General features: G+C 39.8%; 1 protein-coding gene across 3 annotated transcripts; it reads right to left on the bottom strand.

Annotated features, from left to right (window-relative positions):
* Positions 1 to 533: 533 nt before the first annotated feature.
* On the bottom strand, positions 534 to 10,243 carry LOC103256287 (ELAV-like protein 4). Of its 3 annotated transcripts, none has more exons than XM_008054194.2 (4): positions 10,055 to 10,241; positions 8,199 to 8,424; positions 6,544 to 6,582; positions 534 to 3,474 (listed from the first exon to the last, which is right to left on the bottom strand). In XM_008054194.2, the coding sequence occupies exons 1-4, from the start codon at positions 10,134 to 10,136 to the stop codon at positions 3,147 to 3,149; spliced, it is 675 nt and encodes a 224-aa protein (XP_008052385.1). In that variant the 5' UTR covers positions 10,137 to 10,241; the 3' UTR covers positions 534 to 3,146. The 3 variants fall into 3 exon arrangements, with proteins under 3 accessions (XP_008052385.1, XP_008052378.1, XP_021566092.1); XM_008054187.2 differs by having other exon boundaries at positions 549 to 3,516; positions 10,055 to 10,243; XM_021710417.1 differs by lacking the exon at positions 6,544 to 6,582 and having other exon boundaries at positions 549 to 3,474; positions 10,055 to 10,243.
* Between the last annotated feature and the right edge of the window lie 1,434 nt (positions 10,244 to 11,677).

Genomic DNA, 11,677 nt, shown 5'->3' with positions numbered 1-11,677 from the left:
GTGAAATGAGGATAATGCTATCTACTCTCAGATTGCTGAGAGGATAAAGTGAAAGAACGGAGAGGATATCATATAGCCTGCCTGATACATTATAAGATGTTCTGCAAATGGGGACTCCCTGTCATCTGAACAAGACACAAGAATTTTTATAAATGAATAACAGATACTAGAGTATAATAATACCACATGTAACACCAAGTGTTCTGACTTATCAACCAGGGCAGTGCTCCTCAAACTTCAAAGCACTGGTGATTCACCCAGGGATCTGGTTAAATACAGATTAGCATTCATCCTGAGAGTGCATTTCTGACAACCTCCCAGACGATGCTGATCCTGCCATTTGGGGACCACACTTTTAGTAGCATGGAGCCAGAACAATGAACTTCTGAATACTAAATTGATTCTGGGAGACTGGACTATGTTGCAAAACAGAATTTTACTCTAATTTTTTTTTTTTCTGGTTTAATGATAAAAATATTGGGTAAATATGAAGGTGCTACAGAAAAAAAAGTTTGAATGAACACATTTAAAAATTTGGGAAGCTCAAATCCATTCTACACACTTTCATTTATTGTCTGGACAGATAAAGTACAAATAATTCAAACACAACAAGATTATAAAAAAAAAACATTTACAATACTTTCCCTCGGAAATCATCTAAACTAGCAAGATTAACATGAAGTCATTCATTATAACTAAAGTATACAACTGCCTGGTCCTAAGATTTTTTTTCCTTTTTTTTTCCCCCAAGATTGAACACATTATAGAGAAGTGATTTTGGCATGCCTTTCCCACTAATGCTTGGCAAAGCATCAAACCTTTGCCAGCAAACTGCGTTCATTCATAGCAGGTGACATAAAAAGGTTTCCCTGAACATTGAACGAGTGTTCTCTGAACTGAAATCTGGTGTTATTTCCAAAACCGAAAAGAGGAAAAAAAAAACAGAAAAAAAATTTAAAGGAGGAGTCTATGATGCAGCCTTGGTATTCGTTATCTGTCTACCACTACGACGACTACTACAAAGTTTGTCTCTTCAGTGTGAAAACAACAGTCCTGTCTACATGCACTTAGTGGGCTCAGCATGAGAAAAAATGCACAAAATAAGCACAAGTTATAAATAACCATAACGTTTTATTACCATTAAGACTAAACTTGTATTGAAAAGATTTTATATAACAAGACAAGAAAAGCAATAGCAAATTTAACTATCAACTAGATTATGCATAGCGAGTAACTGTTTCTATTACCCAGGGAAGAGCATGAACCCTTGTATTTTTTTGTTTTGTTTTTGTTTTAAATATATAACCGTACAAAGCACAAACATACTAAAATGATCAGTGCACTGGACGTGGGAGAGTGCTCCCTCAGTCATTTTGTTCCCTTAGCTCTGTTTTGTTTTCCCCAATCTGAATTACATTAAAATAAAGACCCAGTTGTTTTTATTTTTCTACTGTGCAGTAAGAAAAAATATTCACAACAAACATGACAATATATCAAACAATAGTTCTACACAAGTTACCTTGATACCTCTTTAACTGTCACTTAAATATCATAAGAAAACATTTTAAGACATATACAAACAAAACTAGCCAAGTGTTACAACTTATAATAAATTAACCCAAAGAAAAAATAACTTTATATATATATATTTATATTGTATATACACATACACACACAACAGAATGACACAATAATATGCTTCTTCCCATAGTTTAAGTAAACAAATAAGTAGTCTAGCCAATCTAGCTATATTTGATCTCGGCCATAGGCATCATCACATCGGCGATTAAATAAATAAGTGTTTCAAGCAACATAAACAGTGTTTCAAATGTACCAACACAGCCCAATTCTATCAGCATGGGCTACAAAGTGAATCTGAAAATTCTTTAATGAATTTAAAGCAAATGTATCTTTTGTTTTCCTCTCCTAAACACATTACATTTAACTATGATACTAAGATATGTAAATAATTTCGTAGCACCTACTGCTCAAACTAAGGAAGTTTTAGATCAAAAGGAAAATTAATCTTTTTAATTTTTGTTCTGCTGACATCCCATACTGATGACTTAAAGAAAAACTGTCTTTCAACTCATCTCCTTGCTTTTGGGTTTTGACTGTGGGGAACTGTGGTACCCTGGGTAGAACGAACACTCCTTTCCCCTAGTAATCAATAATTGGTTTTTAATTATTATTACATGCTATGAAAAGATATGAAGATCATCTGTTTATAGCCCATCTTTCAAAAAACAGTCTACGAATCCAGTTTAAAACACACATCTTGATCTCTAAAAAGTTACCAGTGCAGTATGAACGCGACAAAGTTGTCAATTTCCCCTAAATTAGCCAGTCAAAATATTTTTTTCTCAAATCCAGATTCTCTTGTAAAAATTCTTTATATTTTATAAAAATAGATTTTTCTTGAAACCCATTTTCAGCAAAGAGACCACCTCTTTGGCAACAATGTTAATGTTATTAAATTTTTAATGTCATCAGGTATCCCCCTTGCCCCCATCCCCTAACAGAAGACTGTTTTAGTTCACATGATATAAAAGAAAAAAGGAAAAATAAAAAAATTTGCAAAAGTTATTTTTATTTTTGCAATTTTTATTATTCCTCTTTAATTTGTGTGGGTTTTTTTTACCAATCTGATTGGATCAACATTTTGACAAAAAAGAAAAATCTTTTTTTCCTTTCTTTGAATCCCATTACTTTGTAAAAATTGTTTTATTTTTATTAATTTTTTTTTGTTTTTTGTTTTTCTTCTTCAAATGAGCGAATGGTCATCTTAAAAAGACCCACCTTCAAGGAAGGTAGTAAAGTTAGCTGGCTGGGTAAAAATCCCTGCACATCGCTATCTATGTATATTATATTCAACAACGACAGCTATGAAAGAACATTCAATGCATCAAAGGTATTTTTTTGTTTTTTTTTTTTCTTTTTTTCTAAGCATTATAAAATCCTTTCCTGGTATACCTCAGGATAATCCAATGTTTTAATACTTAGGCAACACTGGCTTATAAAGTCCATGGTTGAATATAAGCCTTGAAAAGTTTATTTCTCTCTCTTTTGTGTATGTGTGTGTGTATGCGCGCGTGTTTTGTTCGTATATATTTATATATATATTTTAATAAGTAAGAATGAGAAATTCAGGACTTGTGGGCTTTGTTGGTTTTAAAGGAGACTTGCAACACTCTGTCTCCCAGGCGGTACCCGTTGAGGCTGGCGATGGCCATGGCTGCCTCGTCGTAGTTGGTCATGGTGACAAAGCCGAATCCCTTGCACTTGTTGGTGTTGAAGTCACGGATCACCTTGACGTTGTTCACAGCTCCAAAGGGACCAAAGAGCTGCCAGAGGACACTCTCGTCGGAATCAGGGGACAGGTTGTAGACAAAGATGCACCACCCTGTTCCTGTGTGACCAGGGATGTTCATTCCCACAAGGCTTGTCATTCCATCAATGGTGATTGGGGAGAACCTGGGGGGACAAGCAGAAGGGGGGACTGGTCCAGACATCAGTCTGACCATGGATAACACACAGATGCACAGACACAGACACGGGGCAAAGGGCTGAGTGAGTGTTTGCAAGAGAGTCTTCAGTGTTTAAAAACCAAATGTAAAAACTAGTGTCTATCTCATTTCTACTGATGGGAATGGCTATACTGACTAAGGCACGTACATACTTAGAGAAAGACCTATGTCAATTTCTAAAACCCCGCAAGGGACTCCCATGGCTTCCAGAGAAAGGTTCTATCATAGATCCATCACAGTGTATGCTCTTAAAGTATTCTACCTTGACCCTACCCCCTTCCTCCAACAATAGACAGCTCTTGGGAGAAGGGGCTCTGTTTCATTCATTCTGTGGCTCTCTTTATTTATTCAGCTGAGCACATATGGGACTCTCACAAACATGGTGACATATAGAAAATACTCAATACATATTCTTGATTGAATAAGTGAGTAACTTTGGTCAATGCTTGGGAAATTTTATTTTATGTTTTTAAGGCAGACTAATGGAGGGCCCTAGAAGTGCTCAAGTCTACCATCTTTGCAGTCCTTTGACTTATGGTTGTCAAAGATCTCTTGGTATTACTGAGATGAAGATATGTGAGAATGAACAAGCTTGTCTTGTTATTAAGCAGATGGGTGGCTCATGTTTTGTTTAGCATTTATTCAAAAAGGTTTCCCCCAAAACCTAAGTAATAATATTAAAATAAAGATTTATCACTTCTGATGCTGTATTATCTAGATTTCATTTCTAAGTGTCACTGGAGCAAGATTTCAAGTGGTTTGTACATTTCTGTATCTTGAATCACTATATATTAGAAAAGCACAAAACTGTTATTTGCCCTATTACAACTGCTTTTGTATTAGGCTTAGAAATCTCAGTTTTTGTGTAATCCTGAAAAGAAAAAATGGCCCTTCAGATTCTATTCACTGTCTGATAAAACAAATCCACGTGTGATTTGTGATGGATGCATCCGATGAAACAGGCTACCATTGCCTACATCAGAACTGGTAGCATTTTGTTTCATATCGAGTTATATAGAGATTTTTGACCCTATGCACTGACTAGTCACTTGCTTTTCACGTGGTTGGGGCATTATGGCGGGGGAGGGAGTTGAGAATGGGGGAAGGAGAGGAAGCAAAAACTAGAAAAGACCATGGGGTAAAGTGTGAGGTAGGGGTGTTTTTAAAAATAAGCAAATATTCTTATAGATTTGCAAGTGCTATTAAAGACTAGATCTGTATCTAATTAGAATTTAGGTAATCACGTGGCTGCTGAAGGTATGCTAAACATAACAACAACTTAATAGACTTTTTTTTTGCTATTATTCATTAAGTCAATCTTCCTTCTTGTTTAAAAACAAATAACAAGACAAAGCCAAAAAACATCATGGTACAGACTCTTAGAAGGGCAATTCCGCATCTGTTTGAAATTTGCATTATTTCTGAAGACTGTCTTTTCTTTCAACCTTCTCTCCTCCAACCGGTGAACTGACCCCTTTCAGCTTATACACAGAGAACAGGTAAGTACTTATTATAAGGCCAAGGCCAGGGGCATCAAAGAGGTTGCAAATAGAGCCTCTATTCTAGTTGGTGATGGTTACCTGGAGCACTCAGGTAGGGAGAATTCTAGATCTGAATCTGGGTTTAATAGAAAAAGAAAGTTGTTACCAACTAGTGACGTTTATTCTGGGAGGAACAGTGGAGGAGGTGGCTGCACGCATGCCACAGTTGTCTTCCCTGGCCTCAACTATCTTACAAGCATTACTCTTTTCATAACATTTGGAGCTACCTCACTAAAGTCAGAGAGGAGCAAAGGGATGAGACAGAGCTAGGAAAGATGAATTATCTAAATTCATAAAATGCCTGGAACAGGTGAGCATTGTGCTAGACATGTATAGATGGTTCACAGTTATCTTCACTGGGGCTGGGATTGAGATTTGAGAGGCTAGTGCTCTGATAGTGAAGTCTGTATACAAGTTACTCCCTCTACTGGGTGTCAGTTCCCAGAGTCAGGGTACTTACCATGCATGGCCAAGTGGTGAAAGAAATGCCTAGTACAGGGAGTATGACACGGACTATTAAAGACCACATCTCTTTCCCTTGACTGTAGGAAGGGGAATTAAAGTGTGCAGCTCTACTGAGCAAGACAATGAAGATGCTACATCCCTAGCAGTGCAGTGGAGTTTATCAAAAGCACATATGGGACTCTCATGAACACAGTGACATAACACACCCAACTTTCTGAGACTCAGATTTCAGACTGGGTCTGGAATACCCTTGTGACTACATTCAAAGATCCCTAAAACCTTGACTCTGTTTGAGCCCCCAACCCAACAAAAAGGCTTTCAATGAAAGGAACAGCAATTTAGAGACACACGTAACATATATAACCAAGGGAGATTTATAATAACTGTTAAAACCTGTAACAAAAGAAATCCCTGGTTGAGGTGCACACAGATACACTTTGTTTTCAGGATGTGCTCTGAAATGCACACTGTGGTGGGGGCAGGAGTTAGAAAGTCATCCATGTGTTTATTTATGCTTTGGCCAGGGCTGGTAGTCCAAAAATCTAATTTTTCTACTGAAAATCATCAGATTGTCAGTCATGATTAGCAAAATGTTCTAATTCTGATTTGCTGGATTCTGCCCTCTCAACTGAATCTTGGCATCGCTGATGCAAAACAGTTTGCTTTGCAAGTTTGCAAAACCAGCCAGCAGAGAGTTGGAGCCTTCCCCCTTAGGGGAGCCATTCAAAGGACCAGATTATCAAGGGCTTGGTAGCTGTGGCACCTGAACCATAGGAGAAGCCCACCTGCAAATAAAAGAAAAAGTGAAACACACAAATTCATTTTGTGTGCCCTAAAAGAAACAAAATCAACAGAGGTCTGAAATTAAAATTAAGAATTTGACATGCTAGTGGAAGAAAAAGGAAGAATTTTTTTTTAAACAAGTAAAGTTAGTGAATTAAAAAAAAAAAAAATTCTAGCCCCAGCCTGTGCCAACACGGACATCTGGCAATCTGTGGAGTTTTAATTACCTCTTTACGCCATAGGCCATATTAAGCAAATTGTCCAGCCTGCAAAGAGAAGGAGGGTCTCTGGGTTAATGCCTCACAGATGGCAAGATCGCTCAATGGAACTATTAATAAGAATGCTCCATTTTCAAAGAAGAAAAAGCTCAACAACTTTCCCCACTGCTTAGGAGTCTATCCACCGGTAGTTTCCCCCTTTCTTCCTCCAATTGCAAGTAATTCATGTTCAGGTCAATGCTAGAGTTTAAAGCAAGTGTCTAATGAATCTCCCTTTCTTTCAAGGTCTGAATTACTCCCACTCCCCCCACCTCTCAGAACATTTGTATGGATTTTGTTTTATATTGTGTGTGAAATTGTTCGAGAGAGGTGCTTCTTAAATTGTTCACCTTTTACTATAATTAAACTCGTGAATAAAGGTCTCTGTTCCAGATTAACAATGCACATGTACACAATACACATCAGAACGGATCTTCTCTGTTAGCCTAGCTACATTAACTAAATCTTCTTACCACACGCATTTTTAGGAGGCAGGTGGAGTTTGCGGGTAAGATTTTCAAAAATTAATTTACTATTTACTGCCTGATACCACCTCCTAGCAAACTGCCATTATGTTATAATCTTCCTCACGTTCAGTACCTTACTTGGGGACAAACTATTCACACCATGAGGCAGTCGTAACCATAGTTTCCACCATTAGAAGCCTGCTGGAAAGGCTTTTTACATAAATACTGCATGTGCTCTCACACAAAATAAAAATTAGATGACTTGGACTCTTCATGAAATCATTAACCATTTCAAATTCACGGGGCATGGGAGGACATTAAAAAGGCTGAATATTCTCACTACAGCCAGATGGACCACTCTGTCCTAGACAGAAAGACATAGCTACTATTTTCCCATGTGAAGTCTGACAAGCAGAAGAAGCCTTTTTTTAAAGGGAAGTTGAGACATGGGTGGGATAAAATAATTACTTAGAAGTCATTATGGGTAGGTCAAAAATATTCTTATCTCTTGTACAATAGAGGCTGGTCAAGATCATACTGCCTTCATGGAGAGAAACCTGTCTTTCAGAAAAGTCCCAGGAGTTTCCTGGGGTTTGTTACCCAAAGGAAACAGTAGTAAGGCTGGGACAAAATCTTCCTCCTTGTCTTCCCAGAGTCTGTTGTCTTAACACAGTAAAGTTAACACCAAGAGAGTCCTCCTCCCCTGAACCCGAGAGAGTCACCTACCAAAGGAAAAGAGGACAGGAAAAACCACTCCCTGTGGCAAGGATCTGCCTTCTGGTCTTTTCTTTGACTTTATTTAAAGCCACTGTCCAGCCGTAAACCTAATCTGCTGAATACGGTCACTTATCTGTGATTAACTCTCGTTGAAACTGAACCTTCTTATTTGGTTAAATGTAGAAATTTTGTTTCTACCAAAACATCTGAAGTTTAACCACATAGTCACAGCAGTAAATTGGAAAGGGGCTTGGAAGAGCATCTGGTCCAATGGTCTCATTTTACAGAAGTGGAAACTGAGTCTCGGGGAGAGTTCTGCATGGTGATTCCTGAAGGTGGAGGTTCTTACCCTTGCCCCACCCTTCAGGACCATGGGCTTCCCTGGCCCTCACCCAGCTCTGAATCCCTGTAGCAGGGCTCCTTCCCTGTGGGCATGCCTACCTGAATCTCTGAGCCTGGTGGTGAAGTGGGCCAGGGTAGCGCCGGTTGGGGGACTGGTAGAGCTGGGAGAGCAGGGCCTGACTGGACTTCTGGCTGGGGTTGTTGGCAAACTTCACAGTAATCGGTTCCGTAGCACCGCTGGGCTTCTGGCCATTCAGCCCTTTGATGGCTTCTTCTGCCTCAATCCTCTTATCAAAGCGGATGAATCCTACCCCTCTAGACACTCCTGGAGAAAGAGGAAGAGCCTTTGTAAAGAGTGAACAAACCAAACTGGTAGACATCTCTGGGAAGAGGTGGGCCCTATGGACAGTGTATGGGCAGTGAACTCACCTGTGGGGCCAGGGCTGAGCTCAGCTTCCTGATCTCTTTCACCTATCAAAACATGTCTATCTGCATTTCTGTTATCATGACTCTAGACAGATGCCTCACACCCACAGAACATAGAGATCTCTTTCACCTGTCCCTCAAGTTTTCCACCACTGCCTCACCCCACTCATTCTTCATCTCCCATAACTTACTATAGCTGACCACCTTCTGTCTAGTTTCTAGTCCTCCCATGTGTCCTCTACACCTTGAAAGTAATCTGTTTGAGAAGAGAACTCTGACCACATCATGCCCTTTAAAAGCATCTTCCCTCTTTTGTACCTTTGAATTTTGTATCTTGTACATGGTACCTCTTCTTCACAAACTCCCATTCCAAACACAATAAAAAACAAAACCCACAAAATACCCTTCCATAGCTTCATGCTGTATACAGATAAAGTCCAGATTTCTTGGCACAGCATTCAATGCCCCTGGCAATCTGGCCCCATATCCCTATTGAGCCTTACACCAGCCACCCTGAACTGCCTGACCCTCCTTGAACAGGTTGTGTTCCTCCTGGATTTCATGCCTTGAGATATGCTGTCCTCTCCACCTGCAATGCACTAGCCCTCCTTTTTGCCAGATACCCTCCAAACCCCTATCCAAGCATTGCGTCATCAATGGAGCCTTCCCACCAATTCCCCCTAGGCATAGCACACCTTCTCCTGAGCTCTCAAGGGGCAATGGACAGCCCCTAGCAGGTACTTGTCACTCGTCACACTGGAGTCCCTTAACACACCGGAGTCCTGTAAGGGTAGAACTCCATCCAGTGTCCCTCTGCACAGTGTCTGTGGCAATACTAACTTCACTGAAGGTTTGTCTCATGAAGCAAATGATCAACATGTGCTAAACTACTCTCAGGGGATGAGTTCTAAACCGGGAATAAACTAGGGGTAGGCAAAAACACCTGTCATTAAACCCAGAATACCTTCCATTTCTTACAAAGAGGTGGTGGTTGCCTTTCTCTATTATGGACAGAGAACCTCAGTACCAGATACTGGGTTCATATTCCTGTACTGCTACTAACTAGTTGATGGGAAGTCAGATCCCCCACTTTGGATCTGGCTCCTCACGTGTGAAATGAGGCAGTTTGAGGTACCTCTTGCTCTATAATGCTATGAACTGGAGCTTAGAGCTAAACATACAGGTTCTTTAACATATAAAGAAATGCTACTTGGCTGAGGGCTCAAAAAGACTTTGAAAGTCACACACAGCCTCACTCTTAGTCTGATGCCTGAATCTTCTTTACAATCCTACCAAGTAGTTTAGTTGCTGCTAAAACAAGTCCCACGACAGAGAATTCCTTCCTCCCAAGATGATTCAGTTTAAATTTCGGCAGTTGACTGATAAGAAATCTTTCTCCCAAGTCAATAATTTGTTCATACCCACATCCTCTACCTTAAGCAACCATTAGCCTTTTGTTCTTATGGGTAGCAAGGCATCGGTTGTTGATTTTGAGATACAAGGAAAGGAATTACAAAGAAACACTTAACCTGTGACTTGATCAACCAGGATTCGTGAGGTGATGATACGGCCATATTGCGAGAAAAGCTGCTCCAGCTCCTTCTGGGTCATGGTTTTGGGAAGGCCGCTAACGTAGAGGTTAGCATCCCTGATTGAGGCAGAGCTCGGACGGGCATATGAGACCTATGAAAAGGCAAGAGGCGCTAAATCCATTACAGGCAATCACTCCTGGAGTAGAGACTGAGTCAACAACCAAGATGACAGCCCCTCATCTACTGTTATAACTCATGGTTTCAGCTTATATCATTCAGTAGTTCTGATTTTTAGCTACTCTTGTAATAGCAATGAGAATCAGGAGAACAGCAGTAGAGGAACACGAGGAGAGTTGATAACTTAAAACAAATGCACAGATAAGGGTCTCTAAGTGCAGAACAAAATAGCTACTGTATGGCAGCTGTTAAATGCAGAGCTACCCACGCATGGAGTTCTGAAGATTTACCTCCTGGGTGTGGGTGTATAGATGATTTACTGTATCCAACACATAATAATCTTTGAATAAACCAAAAAAAAAAAAAAAAAGCCCATGAAATTCTGCTCTGCACACTTCTCTCCTTGCCACCTCCCTACCCCCATTCCCTTCTTTTTGAATACATAAAAGCGATCAGGGTCTCTGCAAGATTTTTTATGTTCCATCCTTTATGTTGCTCCAATCTGTTCCCTTGAGGTCTGCTCTTGCTGAATGACAAAGTGCTGGTGAAATAGGGCTGAATGAACATCTGCTTGCAAACTGGATATGTGACCTTGTCGTCACATCTGCAAGGACCAGTTGCCTCTAACTTTGAGGCAGGGCAGAGAAAACCACAACAAACAAAATGGGAGCACAGTGGAAAGGAGGGAGGGGAAGGGCAGTGTGAGAGAGAAGAAAGCTTCACCGATGGTTATAAGAAGTTCGACTTTGTAAATTTGTCCTCCCAGATCTCTCAACTGCTTTTTTTCCCCCAAAAGCTAACACAGAGTGTAAACAGATCTGAAATTCCATCTGCAAGAAGCCAAATCTGTAGCAGTACACATAAGCAAAGCAAACCCCAGCAGTCATTAATTTTAGACTTTCATTTACTTATTTATTTATTTTTTAAGAAAACAACATCAGACATTTGAAATATAATTTACAGCTAGTCTAACAAAAGCACTTTCCTGCTAAAGCTATTTCTGGGGTGGTTATGGCTCAGAATAGATGATGAAAACAGTCATTTCAGAGCACATCTGACAATGTTGGATAGGAAGGGACCTATACATTTTAGCATTTTTCAGTTGGAACTTTTATTTAATCCATATAATCGATTCTCAAGACCTGTTAAGACTATAGGGGTGAATGTATGTGTGCGTTTGTGTATGTGCACAAAAGCATGTGTGCAAAAGGAACTGCACCCATTAAACTGGGCCTTTGACATTAAGCTCTAAACCTACAGTGGACCTTGCTCCTGTAACCTTCAGGGGAAAGACTGGATCTAACAAAGGAGATGAAGGATATGCGGACCCCTTATCCATGGCATTCTCTTCCTTTCCATGACAGAGATGCCAGGTCCTTTTATGGGTTCCACACCTAAAAATAGATGTTGACTCAACAGATAAAATGATGTGGAGTGACTAAT

Source organism: Carlito syrichta, unplaced genomic scaffold (assembly GCF_000164805.1).
Source record: "Carlito syrichta isolate Samal-C Ts95f unplaced genomic scaffold, Tarsius_syrichta-2.0.1 Scaffold78056, whole genome shotgun sequence".
NCBI classification, from domain to species: domain Eukaryota; kingdom Metazoa; phylum Chordata; class Mammalia; order Primates; family Tarsiidae; genus Carlito; species Carlito syrichta.
The sequence above is the reverse complement of the archived record's forward strand: the minus strand, read 5'-3'. Positions and strand labels throughout refer to the sequence as shown.

Bases quoted from the DNA above. Each gene is read 5' to 3' on its own strand.
- LOC103256287 (XM_008054187.2), bottom strand. From the start codon at position 10,136: ATGACCCAGAAGGAGCTGGAGCAGCTTTTCTCGCAATATGGCCGTATC. The intron at 6,583-8,198 runs GTAGGCATGCCC...TTCTCTTTGCAG, and splicing joins CACCAGGCTCAGAGATTCAG to GCTGGACAATTTGCTTAATA. The intron at 3,517-6,543 runs GTAATTAAAACT...ATCCATGGTCAG, and splicing joins ATGGCCTATGGCGTAAAGAG to ACTGATGTCTGGACCAGTCC.